This window comes from Peromyscus eremicus, chromosome 8a (genome assembly GCF_949786415.1).
Source record: "Peromyscus eremicus chromosome 8a, PerEre_H2_v1, whole genome shotgun sequence".
Lineage (NCBI taxonomy): Eukaryota > Metazoa > Chordata > Mammalia > Rodentia > Cricetidae > Peromyscus > Peromyscus eremicus.
Window position 1 is genome coordinate 82,119,824 of NC_081423.1, and position 17,659 is coordinate 82,137,482.

Here is a 17,659-nt window from a genome sequence, read left to right on the forward strand (position 1 = left end):
CTTCTGAGAAGGAATGAACAGACTGGATGCAGTAGTGCCGAGGTCTCGTCTCCAAACGTCTCCTTCCCTTCTGAGACCTTTATATCGCCCCTCAAATGGTTGTTTACAGGCCGCACTAGTGTTTCCTCTAGCACCGCGGGTGCCAGTTTTCCTACAAACATCTCATTAGTGTTGCTTATTTACCGAGGAAGTTTTATGCCTCGTAAAAGAAGGATAACTTCAGGTTACTATATCAGGACTAACGCCATTTCCACATGCTGCTTGGATAAAATTCTTAATTTAGCAAATGGTCATAGGAAACATTATCCTTTTGAAAGAATAAGGAACCCAAGAGAAAATTTGAGCCATCAGTAATTATGGGTAGAGCTCATTAGAGATACAGAAAGTAATATTTCCATAGGTTTTGATTTTGAAAATTGATTGCTCTTGTCTATTTTAAAAACGGACACCACAGCTCATTAAATTGCAGGTATTTGCTTGTGCTACCAACCACCGTGATTAGCAATCTTGAAGGGCTTTTGTGTGTGTGTGTGTGTGTGTGTGTGTGTGTGTGTGTGCTTGAAGCAAGTGCTTACATATTAAAAAAATGATATACTGAGTGTAAAGCATGTGTGTTCATTTTATAGAACAATGAGAGTAAGTTATGCCCTTGTGAGCCAAAATATAAACTGGTTGTCAAGATCTGAATTGTGATCTTTGGTTATCGAAAACTTTTGATCGCTAGCCAAGTACTAATCGTGCCCAACTCTGCTTAGGTTTTGAGATTGGATCTGCTCAGAGTGGATGGTCATGCACATAAGCTTCGCCTTTTGTGTTTCCATTTTAGAGTCTTTATGCTTTTTTAAAAAAAGCTGTTATTATTTATTTATTTTGGTGTTGGGGCTCAAACATAAGGTATTGTTTATACTACATATATGATATACCCCAAATTACAACCCCAGTCCTTACCTATATTTCTAAGGACAGTGGAGATAAAAATTGCAATGAAGATTTGGGAAACTTCATTGATTGTACTTAGAAGTAGAGCAAGGAAGCCATAAAAAGCTAACAAGAGTCTCTTGTTTATTTAGGAAAGTCTCAATTTCATGAAAATTAAAAATATTGGAACTTAGAGGATGTGATTATGTTTCAAACAGCAGTTCCATTGAGTCTAAACCTCTGGTACTGAACCAATTGGATGTGGATTTGAGACAGAACTTTGTGTTTGTTCTAGGACTTCACCTCTACTATAAAGCACAATTTTATGTTTCTTTACTTTAACTGTGGTTCACTTTCAAAAGTACACAGAGAAAATTTCTTCCAGAGTCAGTAAGAGTCCATCTCCTGAGTGTGTGTGTGTGTGTGTGTGTGTGTGTGTGTGTGTATGTGTGTGATATGTGTCTATGTGGAAGCCAGAGGTTAATTTTGGGTGTCTTAAATTGCTCTTTACTTTATTATTATTCTTTTTGAGACAGGGTCTCACTATATAGCTCTAGCTGACCTGGAACTCACTATGCTATGTAGACCAGGCTGAACCTGTCATTGGAATGATATGATTAAAGGCATGTGCCCCTTTTTGAGACAAGGTCTCTCACTGAACGTGGAGCTCACTCGTTCAGGTAGGCTGGATGACCAGTGAGCTCTAGGGATCTTCTTGCCTTCCTGCTCCCTCCTCGAACACTGGGATTACAGATGTACTATTGTGTCCAGCTTTCATGCTGGGAATTTGAACTCAAAACCTCAGGCCTGTGCAGCAAACTCTTTGCTGATCCAGTCATCTCCCTAGTTCCTGTAAGACTCTTTATAAGGGAAAGAAAATCCATCAATCTGGGAAAGTGAGAATTTTCACAATCTTAAACACAGTTGTTCCCTCCCTTTTGAGCATTACTTCCTAGGTAACTGCCAATGGAAATAAAATAATAAAAATCAGGAGAATGAGCTAGTGTGTAAGATAATATCCTATGATTCTTTATTCACGAGTTATTTGAATCCTTGTGTTATATATTCTTAGAGTAGTTCGTGGTGTACTGATACTATTCTGTAAAGGATATGATGCAGAGGGTTCAAAAGCACACTTGAAAAGATAAATGCCTAAAATAAAACCACACTCCAGGAGTAAACTGATAAATAAATGGAATAAATAGGTATAAGATATTATGGTCGATTATTGTATATACAAGTAAACAAATTTAGTAAAATAACAGCCTTAGATAATTTACACTGTAATTTGAACTGTTATAGATTCTTATATGTTGATACAAATGTAAACTATTTTATACTCCTGTTTAAGGTAATTTGTATATTGATACAAATACAGAACTATATTTGTTATAATGTACGTATATTTCTACTCTTATTTGAAATATTTGTATATTGATGCAAATGTAAATTTATATCTGTCATACTTTATGTATGTTCTACTTCTGTTTAAGATATTCTGTATATTGATATATATTTAAGATTATTGTCATATTGTATATTACACTATATATTCCTACCTCTGTTATAAATATCTTGTGTATTGTCACAATTTTGAAGTCATTGTTCTTTACCATACATTTGCTTATAGACTGTTTACCTTGTTTACATGAAACCTTAGTCCTTAGGTTATTTCAGTAGATAAGACCTATAGCTTTATAGTCACCTATGCTTGTCATCTCTATAGTTACGTTAGTTAGGTTATCCAGATTTACAGATACATAGGTCAGATGGACAGGTAATCTTCAAACACTTCATAGACCTAGAGAATATGACATTTAAATAACTTAAAATTCTGTTAACGTGAAAGACACAATTGCTCCTGGCTGCACCAATTTGATCCCGACAAAATGTTGGGCTTCTAAGACATTTCCATTTGGAAGTTTGTCTTCTTGGCACAAAATGTCCTACTGGGCAAAGAACTGCCCTTGCCTCGACTGCTGACAGTATGAATACTGTCCTTTCTGGACAAACGGGACACACACACACAAACACCAACCACGGTACTCTGCCAAGACAGGGTAAGATGGTCTTTCAAAATTCCTACTTCTAAAAATGGTCTGTCAGATACTCTAGGCCTGTAGCCAATTTAAATACACCAACAATGCTGAGAAACATTAGATGACTGTCCAGGCTGCCAGCTGTCTCAGTCTACTCTTGCAAGATTTCTGAAAGTTGCTTACATCCATCTACCATTTCTCAGATACCATTATATTCCTTCTCAGGTCTTTGATAAGATTAAAAACTAACAGTTATAGTTACAACTTTATATATATATATAATATCTTAAATAGAACATATTAAGCATTAAATTCAGGTTCTTTAGGATAGGATACCTTTTGGAATGATCTTTGTAACATGCCATTTATCTATGCTCTAGACTTCTTTGGATTTTAGTATATGTTTCTTGCTTGATATTGTTCACATTGGTTGTAGTTCCATCTTATCTAGGTCATTATCCCTCATTATTCCTAGACAATATTTGATAACCATTCCTTTATATATAGTCTTATATTAGGTTAGAACCTTCTTGTTTAGACAAAAAGGGGAAGATGTAGTGGGTGGGTAGCCATTCCAACTTTGATCTGGAAGTTCCAACCCCCAATGAGGCTTCGGTAACTGTCACGCCTACAAGGCAGGGCCAAAGGAGGACCCTGAAGACCAGAGATCCAGATGGGTCAGCTCTCTGTTCCTGGACCCTGGACAGTGGAGGTTGACCGAGCAGAGCTCCAGAGAACACTGCTGGACTGCGATACACCTTCCCCTGACCCTGCGACCTACCTATCCCTTCATTTGTAAGTTACGCCACTAATAAACTTTCCTTTTAACTATGTGGAGTGGCCTTAATAATTTCACCAATAAATAACATGCAAAATAGCTTTGAAGAGAAACTCTATTGACTACTGGTCATCTAGCATAGGCCTTGGTAATTTTTTAAACATAATACTATGAAGCAGGGTGTGGTGATGCATGGCCGGAATCCCAGCACTTGGGAAGCTGAGGCAGGGGGATTAGAAGTTTGAGGATGGTCTGGAACACATATCAAGAACCCTCTCTAAAAAACCACCTCCAAAAGAGTGTTATAATTTTAAATTATATTATGTTATTATTTAAATTAACTCTAAAAAAAAAACAAGGACTATTTCCTTTGCCTTGAACTAAGTCCTGATTGGAGAGTTTTGGCTGCTGGTTATTGTATCTGAAGGGCATGGGTATTCATTTTGGTCTTGATTAGACAGGCAGTTTTGTATAATAATGAATAGCTGTACTCTGAGAATGTGGAAAGGGGCCAGGACACACATTTGAACCTTATAACCATCAGAAGAAGAGACCATTGGGAACAGAGGGAAACAAATAGACATCATGAAAGTTCACAATGGCAAACGTGGTTGTTCCGTGTATGATGTGCTCTTGTTTTAGGACACCCATTGACTCCTGCTGCCAGAGTCACTTTTTTGAAAATCCATTTTTATTCCTCACTGATACAATCCAGACTGTCTACCTTGGCAAACAGGATCTTCCTTCCCTGCTTGATGGCTCCTTTGCTGCCTTCCACTCTTCTCACACACCCAAGCTCCAGCCACTCTACAAGTTCACAGCATTGGTTCTCCTGCCTGTTCTTTTGTGGCTCAACTTTCATGTTAAAAACTAAGGGAAATTGCTGTGGATGATTGATTGGTAAATAAAACACTGATTGGCCAGTAGCCAGGCAGGAAGTATAGGCGGGGCTAGCAGAGAGGAGAATTGGGAGGAGTGGGAGGAGACACCAGCCTGCCGTCCAGGGACACGGAACACGTGGCAACATATAGATTAACAGAAATGGGCTGAGTTTAAGTGTAAGAGCTAGACAATGGTAGGCCTGAGCTAATGGCCAGGCAGTTTAAATAATATAAGCATCTGTGTGTTTATTTTATAAGTGGGCTACATGACTGCCGGGGATTGGTGGGATCTGGAGAGAAACTCTCTAGCTACAGGAAATGCCATCCAGCTGCCTCAGGCTGGGATATCCCTATCAGACTCCTCACGCCAAGGCTCAGGGAGCCTTATGGAAGGGAGAAGCAGGAAGACTGCAGGAGCCAGAGGTGGTAAATGATCACAAGGAGACAGTGTTGACAGGACACAGCAGGGCAATTGCATGAGGAAATCAGTGGCTGGGACATCCTGCATAAGACGCATGCAAGCTCAAGTCAGACCAAATCTGAGCATGGAGGAGAGAGGTGAGCACGAAGCCCCACCCTAGCTGAGGAGCTACTGGGAGCTGCTGGGGGAGGGAGAGTCAGTTTTCTTTAGGAGTGTTGTTCCTGATAGGTTGACCACATTCCAGGGGAAGGCCACATTTCTGAGGGTATATGGGCGGCACAACTTGGACTTGATGGGTTTAAAAAAAGAGGAGAGGGACACAAAATTGGGTGACCAGGAAAGGGAGTATAGATTATGGGAGGAGGGGATGAATATGATCAAAATACCTCATCTGAAATTCTCAAGAAAAGTAAAAAAAAACACACACAAATTCATACGTGGGCCAGCTCTCCCGCTCTTAAGACATCAAGGCCAGTTCTCCCACATGCCTCAGGCACTGATGGGAGGTAGGGAGAAGACATCTCTCCCCAACCCATGCTCCCACGCTACAGATGGGTAATAGAGACAGCTCTCCCATGCCCACAAATTCGGGGCTGGCTCACCCATGCCTCCGCCAATGGGGTTGGCTCTTTGTGCTGCCCACAAGAGGTGCAGGATCTGCTTTCCCAAGTGTTGCAGCTGGTGGTGGGCAGGGGCAGCTCTCCCACCCTCTGACCTCAGGGCCAGCTCTCCCACCTGCCTCAGACACGATGGGTGGGGGTGGGGTAGGGAGGTGGGAGGGTGAGGTGTTTGTGGCATCTCTCTCCCACTCATGCCATCACATGACAGATGAGTAATGGGGACAGTTCTCTCTTTCTCACATCAGGGCTGGCTCACCCACACCTCTGCCAATGGGGTTGGCTCTATTGTGTGCCCACATGAGGTGCAGGGCCTGCTGACAGAATCTCTTTTAAGACATACTATGTCTTATCTCTGGTCCTTAGCATATAACAGACCATTAATAAGTTTGCTAAAGACAAATCTATTTACTAATAGGGACTTGTGTTTTGATACATAATTCTTTACAAAAATCAATATTGAAGACAAGGAAAATGGGAGGATAGAAGACTACTGGCCTGGTGGCCATATTGTCATATGACTGGTTAGATGTACATTTAGGTGTAACACTCTCTTCACTAACTGTATTTTCTTTTTCTAGGAATGGAACCCCTATTTGGGTCTTAACTTGTTTTCACCATAAAATGAGAAAATAATACCTGTGTTTTTTACTGAGTGGTTATCAACCAATAAACACCAAAATGTGTTTTACTTTATAAAATTTAGTACTGCTAAATGATACATCTTGGTTCCCAATGGCTGCATAATTGTTAACATGTTCACTTCCTTCCTTCAAGTTAATTTGTTAAGAAAATGTTATATATGGCTGGGTGCAGGTTTGACAAAGCTAAGCAGCCATCACCCTGGTAGAGACATTAACATTTCCCCATCACACTGGAATATTATTTTGTGTCCTTTTCACTTGACTCCAAAGGTAAACATTACAGTGATTCCTGCTACTGTGGATTACTGTTCTGTATTCTTGAATTTTATGCGTAAAGTCACACAGTGTTCATAATTTTGTGTCTGGTTTTCTTCAGTTAGCACTCTGTCTTTCAGTTCTCTGATGCTGCATCAGTATCTTATAGAATTTAAAAGGTTCATTTTGTAATTTTGATTTTTTTTGTCTTTTCTGTGGGTGTATGCTATTTCCCATTTGATGCTATTATAAATAAAACTTCTAAAGCATTCATGTGCAAATGTTTTTGTGGATGCATTTTTTTCTTCTCTTGGGTCAATAGTAAAGTAGAATTGTTGAGCTGTGAGTAAGTATATATTTCCTTATTTCTTTTTATAAGAAGCTATCAGAGACTGGAGAGATGTGCAGCAGTTAAGAGCACTTTGTGCTCTTGCAGAGGACCTGAGTTTGTTTCCTAGCACCCATGTCAGGCAGCTCACAACTACCTGTTACTCTAGTTCTGGAGGGTCTGACACCCTCTTCTGGCATCTGTAGGCATCATGTATACATACCCACACACAGATACAGATACAATATACATAATTGAAAAGGAAAATATTTTTAAAATAAATAAATAAACTAAATCTTAAAAAAAGAAACGTCTGGAGTTTTATCATCAAAGGAATTATATTAATTTACACAACTATAGCAAAATGTTTATGGTAAACAACTTAAATTTATCTTGGCTCATGATTTCAGAAGTTTTGGTTCATGGTCACTTGGTCCTATCGCTTTGAAACCATTGCAAAGGATATCAAAGTAAGAGATGGAGAAAAGGAGAAAGCTGCTCACAATGTGGTGGTCAGGAAGCAGATAATGGGAGATGAGGGGGATCCCAATTTTTTTTTTGAGTGTACTCTAAGGGACCGCACTTCCTTCTAGTAGGCTGTTCTTCCTAAAGTTTCTACTATTTCCCAATATTGTCATCAACCAGGGACCAAGACTTCAACATATGAATTTGGGGGATATTTAATATCCAAACTATAATGGGGTCATATCACTCATGCTGCCATCAATAACAGATGAACTATTTAGTCAATCTGTGTTTTCTCCATTTGGTCTTATCAGTTGTTATGGTTTCAGACATTCTACCCTTTGTAAAGTGTTGCACTTTGTTTTACATTTTCCTAGTAACTAATTATATGGAGCCATTTTCCATGTCTTTATCTTTAACCATTCATATACTGATAGGCATCTAGGATGTACTGTGGGATAATGCTTTTGTACACTGGTTTAATAAAATGCTGGTTGGCCAGTAGCCAGGCAGGAAGTATAGGTGGGATAAACAGACAAGGAGAATTCTGGGAAGAAGAAGGTTAAGTCAGGAGACGCCAACCCATCGTCCAGGGAGCAGCATGTAATGGCACACAGGTAAAGCCATGGAACACATGGCAACACATAGATTAACAGAAATGGGCTGAGTTGAAGTGTAAGAATTTAAGTAGTCAGTGGTAGGCCTGAGCTAATGGCCAAGCAGTTTTAATTAATATAAGTCTCTGTGCGTTTACTTGGATCTAAGCAGCTGTGCGACCAGGTAGGACACAGGAAAACTTCCAGCTACAAGGATGGTTCTGTTTCCTGTGTATGATGAGTAGTTCAGCAATAAACATGGATTAAAGCAGCTTGAACCAGGCAAGTCATCAAAGTCTACCTTCAAGCACATCTCTCTACTGGACTCTTACACATTGGGTGTTGGTTACTTTTCTGTTTTGGTCGTTGATGAGAAACGAATCTGGGGAGAAAGGGTTTATTTTGGCTCACAGTTCCAGAGGGATATAATCCATAATGGGGGACATGGCAGTCAGAATATGAGTCCAACCTTGTAGTCAGGAAGCAGAGAGAGAGAGAGAGAGAGAGAGAGAGAGAGAGAGAGAGAGAGAGAGAGAGAATAGGGAGTGGAACCAGGCTATAACAGCTCAAAGTCAGCTCACAGTGACACACTTTGTACCTCCTAAAGGATCTATGACTTTCTCAATCAGTGACACCAGCTGGGGGCTGGTGTTCAAATACCTGAGCCTGTGGGAAGCATTTCCCATTCAAATCAGCATATACCAAGTGTCCCGGCTGGTGTTCTTTGTCAGCTCAACACAAGCTAGAGCTGTCTGAGAAGAGGGAATCTTAATTGAGAAAATGCCTCCATAGGACTGGCCTATAGACAAGTCTGTAGGGTACTGTTTTGGTTAATGGTTGATGTGGGAGAGCCCTGCCATGGGGTGGGGCCGACCCTGGGAGGTTGGTTCTGAGCTGTATAAGAAAACAGGCTGAGCAGGCTGTGAGGAGCAAGCTAACCAGCAGTGTTCTTCCCTGGCTTCTGTTTCAGTTTCTGCCTCCCACCCTGATCCCTTCAGTGACAGACTGTGATATGGGAGTGTCAGCCCAATAACCCCTTTCCTCCCCAAGAAGCAAGGTCATGGTGTTTTGTCACAGCAATAGAAACCCTAACCAGGACCCCAGACCACTTAATTTCCCCAGAATAGCAAGAGTAACAAGATCAATGCGTTTCTCTTTACTGCCTCTGTTTTCAGTGTCACCCATGCTGTTAGTTTTTCTTTAAATGCCAATTAACACCAGGAGTTCAGAAACACATTTAACACAGAAACACATTAAGTCATAGAGATAAACAGAAAGCAATTATGCACATTTGTGCTATGCCACAGACACAAAATTTATTAGGAAGATCATGAATTTCCTAATATTTCAGAAAGATACCACCCAAGACCGAAATCAGAAGCCCCAAACACCCAAAGAAAGGCACAAAGGAGTCAACATCTTCAGAAACCTTAAAGCATCAACCGTCCAAACTGCATCTGGTTACAGTTAAAAGCTGCATCACCAAAGACTCTGGTTTCTTTTGGTTGAGGCAAGCAGGAGAGGTGTTGTTAATGACAGCGTCACCCAACTTCAGCTTCTAAACCAGAGTAAACTAATTGCAGGTTCTGCCAGGTAAGTGCTAGGGCTTCTGGGTTGACTCTTTCGAAGACAGGTACCAAGCACTGGAGCCCCAGGTCAGCAGCACCTTGGGGTGCAGGGCTCTTCACAGCCAGGCTGCACATAGGTGGTGAGGTTGACAGTCAGCAGGTCTGGGGTCGGGTGGCAGGAGTTGAGCAGGAAGCAGGTGGGCACACAGGGCTGAGGAATGTGGCAGGGTGGGGGACAGTTGTCACAGCAGGTGGGCTCCAGTTGCCAAATGGTGTGTGGGCAGGTGCTGGGCAGGCAGACTCCACAGCGGCAGGACTTGTCTGAGGAGCAGATGGTGGTGGCAGGGCCGGTGGGGACGCTGCAGCAGCGGGCGACACAGCAAGCCATGGTGATGGAGTCTGGTTGGCTTTGGTCCAATGGAAAGATGAAGTTTCTGAGGTTCAAATGTCTCCTCTTGCTCCGGGGTTGTTATATACCCTCCCCAGTGGGCGTTGGTCCCACCAATAGGCTTCTTTCCTGGTTCTTGTTTATGTTCGTGTTCCCATTATCTTTTAATTGGCCTGACATTTGGATGCCTGTAAAGAGTCCCTATTTTGCTAATTACCTTTTATTTGAATTTGTTGCTAAATTTTAACTGATTGCTCTTGCTATTTGTCACTGGGACACAAGCTTTATGATGTATCACAAAAAGGCTTCTTCTATTACGATGTCACCACCAGGCTAGCTGGGGACCACATGGGCATGACAGCAATGTGCAGAATGCTGCTCTCCATGCCGCTGTTCACCTTTTTTTCTCTTTGCCCCTTTCTATATCAGATGGCTTGATGAACTGTTTCTGTTTTGAAGAACTGAACGGGAACTTTATTTTAGTTACTGTCTGTGAGCTTTGAGGCACTTGGAGCTCAAAACTATACTAAAGTGGGAAAACAGTTTTATGAGAAATATGGCAAAACTTTACAAACACTCAATAGTTTAATGTAAAATATTACATAGTCACTACAATTTCAAAACTACTGAAAAACATAAAGGTAATTTACCTATAGTGGAACCATCTAGAAGATATCTATTAATATTATATATATATATATATATATATATATATATATATATATATATGCTAGAAAACACTCTTGACTATATGTAATCATCCATTTTTACATTTCTGGAATCATTTTGTGTAGGTTCTATAATATACCTTCTTGCATAAGCATATATATTTCATTATCTTGCATTCCTAAGTATATTTAATAATGTTATTTTTTAGTATTCTCTAGTACTCATCATCTAATTGTACTTCTTGGTTACTTTAAGATTTCATTTTCTTAATCATTTTCTTTATCTCAATTTTTTCTTTGATAACTGTGGCAATAGAGAGACTCTCTATATGAATCTTTGTGCTTATTATGGTTATCCTGAAGCAGAAATAATTACCAAGTAGAGTTATAGAGATAAATGTTAAAGTCTAATATTTTCAAAGCCTTTGATATTTGTTACTCTACTGCTCTCCAGCACTTTTTCAGCTGCATTTGGTTAAGAATTCCTGGTCCTTTGTACATTCTGTAAACATTAGGTTAGGTTGACACATCCTCCCATCATATATGTTCCACACATTTGTCTCCTATCAAGAATTTCCATTCCTGTTGCTTTTTTCCCTTGGCCATTAAATGTGGAACAGTTGGATTTTTAACCTTTGCATAGGATGAAAATGAAATACTAAATCAAAGAATAACTTTTAAGACTACAAGGCTAGAATTCCAGTAAAACCAGTCACAATAGAAAGCGAACATATGAACCTGACCCAGATTGATTTTAGCTTTTGATCCCTCATTGTGTTGAAAGAACCAAGTCTTATTCTACGGCACCATTTAGACTTAGGTACTCTTCAGTGTTGAAGAGAAAGTACTAGGTATGTCCCTGGACACCATTATCCCTGCAGGTTAGAACATTTCTGCTAAGATTGGACTCATGCATCCTTTAAGCCATGGTTCTCATACTTTTCTCACCTCCTACTCTAAGGTTATCTGTCCATCAGTGTATGATGACAGGTGTGTCTGCATGTTTGGGGAACAGGTGTACAGAACCAAGAGGACCACACTCAGAGTCAGAAAGAGCTCTTTATTAGCCCCAGGAGTACTGGTTACTTCTTCTCTTGCTATTATAGGGATTTCACTTTTTAGAGTCTTGCCACTCTTTTCTGCAAGAATACATTCTCTCACTTAAAAGACCACTGTAAGCCTCATGAAAAGAAAAGAGTGTAAAGTCCATGGTGTGCAAAGATGCGTATTGCAACCATTGGAGTAAGTTGCAGATCAAACTTAAGGCAAAATGAAGACAAAAGCAGCATAGTTATAAGAAAGTGGAGGGAGAAGGGGGAAGCAAGTACGAGAGAAACATTAGGTGAGACAGAGACACCGATCTCGAAAGTTCATGCCAAATAAATAAGTAAACAACTAGAATGTTAACATCTGCAAGTAGAGAATATAGTTGGCATGTACACTAAGTTAAAACATTTTAAAAAGTGTCCCCCAGGGTTTTCTTTGAAAGAGAGGATTTGACAGTCTCTGGTGTTCCAGAAACTTCCCAAGATTTCTCACTGAATGAGTAGCTGCTAAATTACACACCATATTGCTTAGGGAAAATGAATATGTGTGTGTGTGTGTGTGTGTGTGTGTGTGTGTGTGTTTGCTTGCATTTGGGTTCATGTGTACACATGTATGTGGGGGCCAGAGGAGAAACCCGTTGTTGTTCCTTAGAACTATTCTTTCTTTCCTTTAAAAAAATGTTTTATTATTTTTATTTTTTATGTGCATGTGCAGCATGTGCACATCTGGTGCCACAGAGTCTAGAAGAAGGCATCAGACCCTCTGAAACTGGAAGCATGGTCGTGTGGGTGAGCTGTCTTGTGGGTGCTGGAAACTGAACCCAGGTCCTCTGCAAGACTAGCAAGTGCCCTTAACTTCTGAGCCGTTTATCCAAGCCTCCACCTTTTCTTTTTTGAGACAGGGTCTCTCACTGGCCTGGAGCTGCTCAAGTAGGAGATTTGGCTGGTTGGTGATCTCCAGGGATCCTCCTGTCTTCACCTCCTCAGTATTGGGATTACAAGCATGTGCCACAATGCTCCCCTTTTTTATCTTTAACTTTTAGTTTTGTTGTTGTTTTTTCTCTTTTTTTGGTGTTCTTTTTATTAAGAAAATTTTTTTGATTCATTTTACACACCAATAAAAGATCCCCTTCTTCCCTCCTTCCACCTCCCAGTCTCCCTCTCCCACCCCACCCCCTCCACGCCCTCCACAACACATCCAGTAGAGGCAAGTCCAAGCTCTTACCCCTGCCTTAAGGCTGAATGAGGTGTCCCATCATAGACAGTGGGCTCCAAAAAGCCCACTCATGCACCAGGGATGGATTCTGATCCTACCGCCAAGGGGCCCCCAAGCAGATCAAGCTACACAACTGTCTCAGCATACAGAAAGCCTAGTCCAGTCCCATGCAGGCTCCACAGCCATTGATTCAACTTTTATGAGTTCTCACTAGTTTGGTTTGGTCATCTCTGCAGGTTTCACCATCATGATCCTGATGCACTTGCTCATAGAATCCCTCCTCTCTCTCTCCGACTGGACTCCTGGAGCTCTGCCTGGTGTTTGGCTGTGGATCACTGCATCTGCTTTCATCAGTCACTGGAGAAAAGCTCTGTGATGACAGGGTATTCACCGTTCTGGTCACTGAGGTAAGCCAGTTCAGTTCAGACACTCTCTCCACTATTGCTAATAGTCTTAGCTGGGCCAAAGTAATATAAAATACCTTGGGGTAACTCTAACCAAACAAGTGAAAGACCTGTATGACAAGAACTTATAAGTCCCTGAAGAAAGAAATTGAAAAAGATATCAGAAAATGGAAAAGATCTCCCATGTCATGGATAGGTAGAACCAGCATAATAAAAATGGCAATCTTACCAAAAGCAATCTACAGATTCAATGCAATCTCCATTAAAATCCCAACACATTTCTTCACAGACCTTAAAAGAACAATACTCAACTTCATCTGGAAAAACAAAAAACCTAGGATAGCTAAAACAATCCTTTACAATAAGGCGACTCCTGGAGGCATCACCATCCCTGACTTCAAGCTCTCCTGTAGAGCTAGAGTAATAAAAACAGCTTGGAATTGGTATAAAAACTGACATATGGATTGATGAAATCGAATTAAAGACCCTGATATTAATCCACATACCTATGAACATCTGATTTTTGACAAAGAAGCCAAAACTGTACAATGGAAAAAAGAAAGCATCTTCAATAAATGGTGCTGGCATAACTGGATGTCAACATGTAGAAGATTGCAAATAGATCCATATCTATCACCATGCATAAAATTCAAGTCCAAGTGGATCAAAGAATCTGATAGAATAGAAAGTAGGAAGTAGTCTTGAATGCATTGGCACAGAAGACCACTTCCTAAATATAGCAACAGTAGCACAGACACTGAGAGCAACAATTAATAAATGGGACCTCCTGAAACTGAGAAGCTTCTGTAGGGCAAAGGACACTGTCAATAAGACAAAACAACAGCCTACAGAATTGGAAAAGATCTTCACCAATTGCACATTTGACAGAGGGCTGATTTCCAATGTATAAAGAATTCTAGAAACTAGACATGAAAATACCTAACAATCCAATTGAAAAATGGGCTATAGAGCTAAACAGAGAATTCTCAAAGGAAGAATTTCAAATGGCCAAAAGTGTCTGAAAGACATTTAAGGAATTGCTCAGCATCTTTAGTCATCAGGGAGATGCAAATCAAAATGACTCTTGAGATACCATCTTACACCTTCAGAACGACTAAGATCAGCAGCACTGCAGACAGCTTATATTGGAGGGGATGTGGAGCAAGGGGAATACTCCTCCACTGTTGGTGGGAGTATGAACTTGTACAGCCACTTTGGAAATCATTGTGGCAGTTTCTCAGAAAATTGGGAATTAATCTTCCTCATGACCCAGCTATATCAATCTTGGGCATATACCAAGGAATGTTTAATCATACCACAAAGATACATGCTCAGCTATGTTCATAGCAGCATTATTCATAACAGCCAGAACACAGAAACAACCTAGATGCCCCTCAACTGAAGAATGGATTAAGAAAATGTGGTACATATACACAATGGACTACTACTCAGCAGAGAAGAACAATGACATCATAAAATTTGCAGGCAATGTTTGGAACTAGAAAATATCATCCTGAGTGAGGTAACCCAGACTCAGAAGGATAAACATGCACCCACTCATAAGTGGATACTAGATGTAAAGCAAAGGATAACCAGACAACAGCCCACAACTCCAGAGAAGCTAGCTAACAAGGAAGAACCAAAGAGGCACACATGGATTGCCATGGGAAGGGGAAGTAGATGAGATCTCCATAAGTAGACTGGGGATGAGGGGTGAGCAATGGAGAATAGGGGATAGAGGATGAGAACATAGGGAAAGGGATGGTCGAGCTGAAACAGGGATGGAGTCGGAATGCAATGAAAGAGATATCATGATAGAGGGAGACATCATGGGGATAGAGAGAAACCCGGTGCTAGGGAAGTTGCCAAGAATTCCCAAGGATGACCCCAGCTTGTTTTTGTTTTTGTTTTTGAGACAGAGTTTCTCTATGTAGCAATAGCTGTCCTGGAACTTTCTCTGTAGACCAGGCTGGCCTCAAACTCACAGAGATCTACCTGCCTCTGCCTTGAGAGTTTGTGATAAAAGGCATGTGCCACCTTGCCTGTCCTTATTTTTATTTATTTATTTTTAAATGTGGATTCTAGCAATCAGACTCGAGTCCTTGCATTTGCAAGGCAAACACTTTACCAACTGGGCTATTTCCTCAGCCCTGTCTCATTCATTAAAAAAAATTAATGACATACTTAGTCATTTATTGAGGAATAATTCCAGGAGCTGTGATAAATGTTGGCAGTGAACACAATAAACTTGATCTCCGTCCTCATGGAATTTACAGTCTGTTGGAAAGGCTTATCATGCATATATTATAAATTGCTGATGTTAGAAATTATAATTAGGTTCTAAGAGCAAAATGAAAAAGGGAAGGATGGTCCTTTGACATTTTCTGGAGACGTTATAAGGAAAAAATGGTGTGCAGATCATCAGATTTTCATGGCCGAGAGATGCCAATTACATTAGGGTACACCATTACTTTGTATCTACAATAAAAAGACTTATTATTGTGTATGCAGAATATCATGCCTCTCTAGTTAGAAATGAGATTTAAGATTTTACGAATAGACTCAAAGTTATTAAATAACAAATACATGATGATAATCTTTTTTTATTGACAAGACATGCAATACTTGATGAGTGTATTTTCTCTTCAGTGGCCTAAAAGACCTGGAAATGACTCTGCTTATAAACAAAGCTAGTGAGACCTAGAAAGGTGAGATAATAGTCCTTAGGTGATCTGGTGACTCACTTGCTAAAGACTAAGTAAATATAGGATCCAGGGGCGATGAGCTACGGGTTCTGTAAAATGGAAGCCCTGTGCTTGTGATTCTTGAATAAATGGCAGACTTTCAAAGCAGAAGCATCAAGAAGCCTGTGAAGATGCTCTGGTGCATCCCTCTCTAGTGACACTGACGGGCCTCTGAAATCTTTTAAGACAGGTTTATTTAGGCATTTACTGCCCTGTGTTTTCACCATACTTGTTTTTTGAACACACAAATATTGTTTTGTCTTTATCTCAGGGCGTTTCCAGAGTTGTGTATTTCTGCATGTGTTGTTTGTATGTGTATATGTATTATATAGTAAAAGCTTATGTATATATAATGTATGTATAATACACATACACACATTCTTCATAGGCTCAGAAAAGGCTCAGAAAATTTATATCTCTATGATATAAATTTATGTATGTTCATAAAATCAGCTAATGGGTTCAATTAGCCAATTTCTTTCTTTCTTTTTTCTTTCTTTCTTTCTTTCTTTCTTTCTTTCTTTCTTTCTTTCTTTCTTTCTTTCTTTCTTTCTTTCTTTCTGTGTTTCTCAAGCCTGGCCTTGACCTCTCTGCCCTCCCATCTCAGCCTCCTGATCACTGGAGTTACAGATACAGCTGTACCCGGCTTTGATGGAAGTTTTAGCTCTTCATCTGTCGCCTAAGAGAAGCTGGCATTCTACTGACTACTGGACTAGCACTTCTGTGATAACAGATGGCAAATGAGGTGTGTACTAGTGTCCAGAGTCGACCACTTTGAGCTCTGTAAGTGAAAAGGAGACAGAAATGACCCAGATCTTACAGCTGAATCCCTATCAACTTGGACTAGAGCCCACTTATCCCTTCCTGTCAAAATTGGATGTGATGATTTTGTTGAGGAGTCTTACATTTTTTACACTTTTCATGCATGTTTTGAATCTGTGTCATAGGTGCTGATCAGATTTCTTCATCTGCTTGCACTGGATGCTTTATGACGTGGGAAAGAATTGGGCTCTAGAGTCAGACACACCTGGAGTTAAATTCTTGTTGCCTTAGTAACTAACTTCACAATTATGAGAACAGTTAATAACTTAAGCAGCTTTGCTCATATCATTATGTAGTGTTGTTCTGAGGATTCTGTGAGTTTGAGGGAAAGGACAGAAGACGGACGTTAAAGACAGACAAGAGGTTAGGATGGCATGCCAGCATACTAGCTCCAATGCTGCCTTCTTCTGGAACTTTCTACAATTAAAAAAAACCCGATCCTCTATTTTGAAATGCAAGAAATGAATTTCAAACACTACCATAAATAAAGAACATACATAGCCAGGGAAATACAGTTTATTAGAAGACCCATCTGGAGATTATTTTGCCTCTGAAAATACTCAATACAGGAAATGAGATCCTAGAAGCAATGATCCCAAACCCCATAATTTGAAATCTTAAAGATTTCAATAGCATTTTCATAAGGGAAGACATTCACCTGTTCAAATGAATCACATGACCATTCATCCCATTTACATAAGCAAATTTCTCAGCTTTCTTGCCATTAAAATCAAAAGTAGGGTTTTCATAGCCCTGACCATCTGCCTACTTTAACATTGTGACAACTTCTGAGACAAGTGGACAGGGGTTAGGCAGCTCCTGGGGTCTGCAGTATCAGTCTCTGAGCACAGGAGCCCCAGG

The 17,659-nt window shown here is 40.2% G+C and overlaps 1 protein-coding gene across 1 annotated transcript; it reads right to left on the reverse strand.

The window, feature by feature from the left end:
- Nucleotides 1–9,311: 9,311 nt before the first annotated feature.
- Nucleotides 9,312–10,125, reverse strand: LOC131916376 (keratin-associated protein 3-2). The gene has a single exon (XM_059269691.1). It carries the CDS (start codon nt 9,896–9,898, stop codon nt 9,599–9,601), a length of 300 nt encoding a protein of 99 aa, XP_059125674.1. The 5' UTR covers nt 9,899–10,125; the 3' UTR covers nt 9,312–9,598.
- Nucleotides 10,126–17,659: the final 7,534 nt, after the last annotated feature.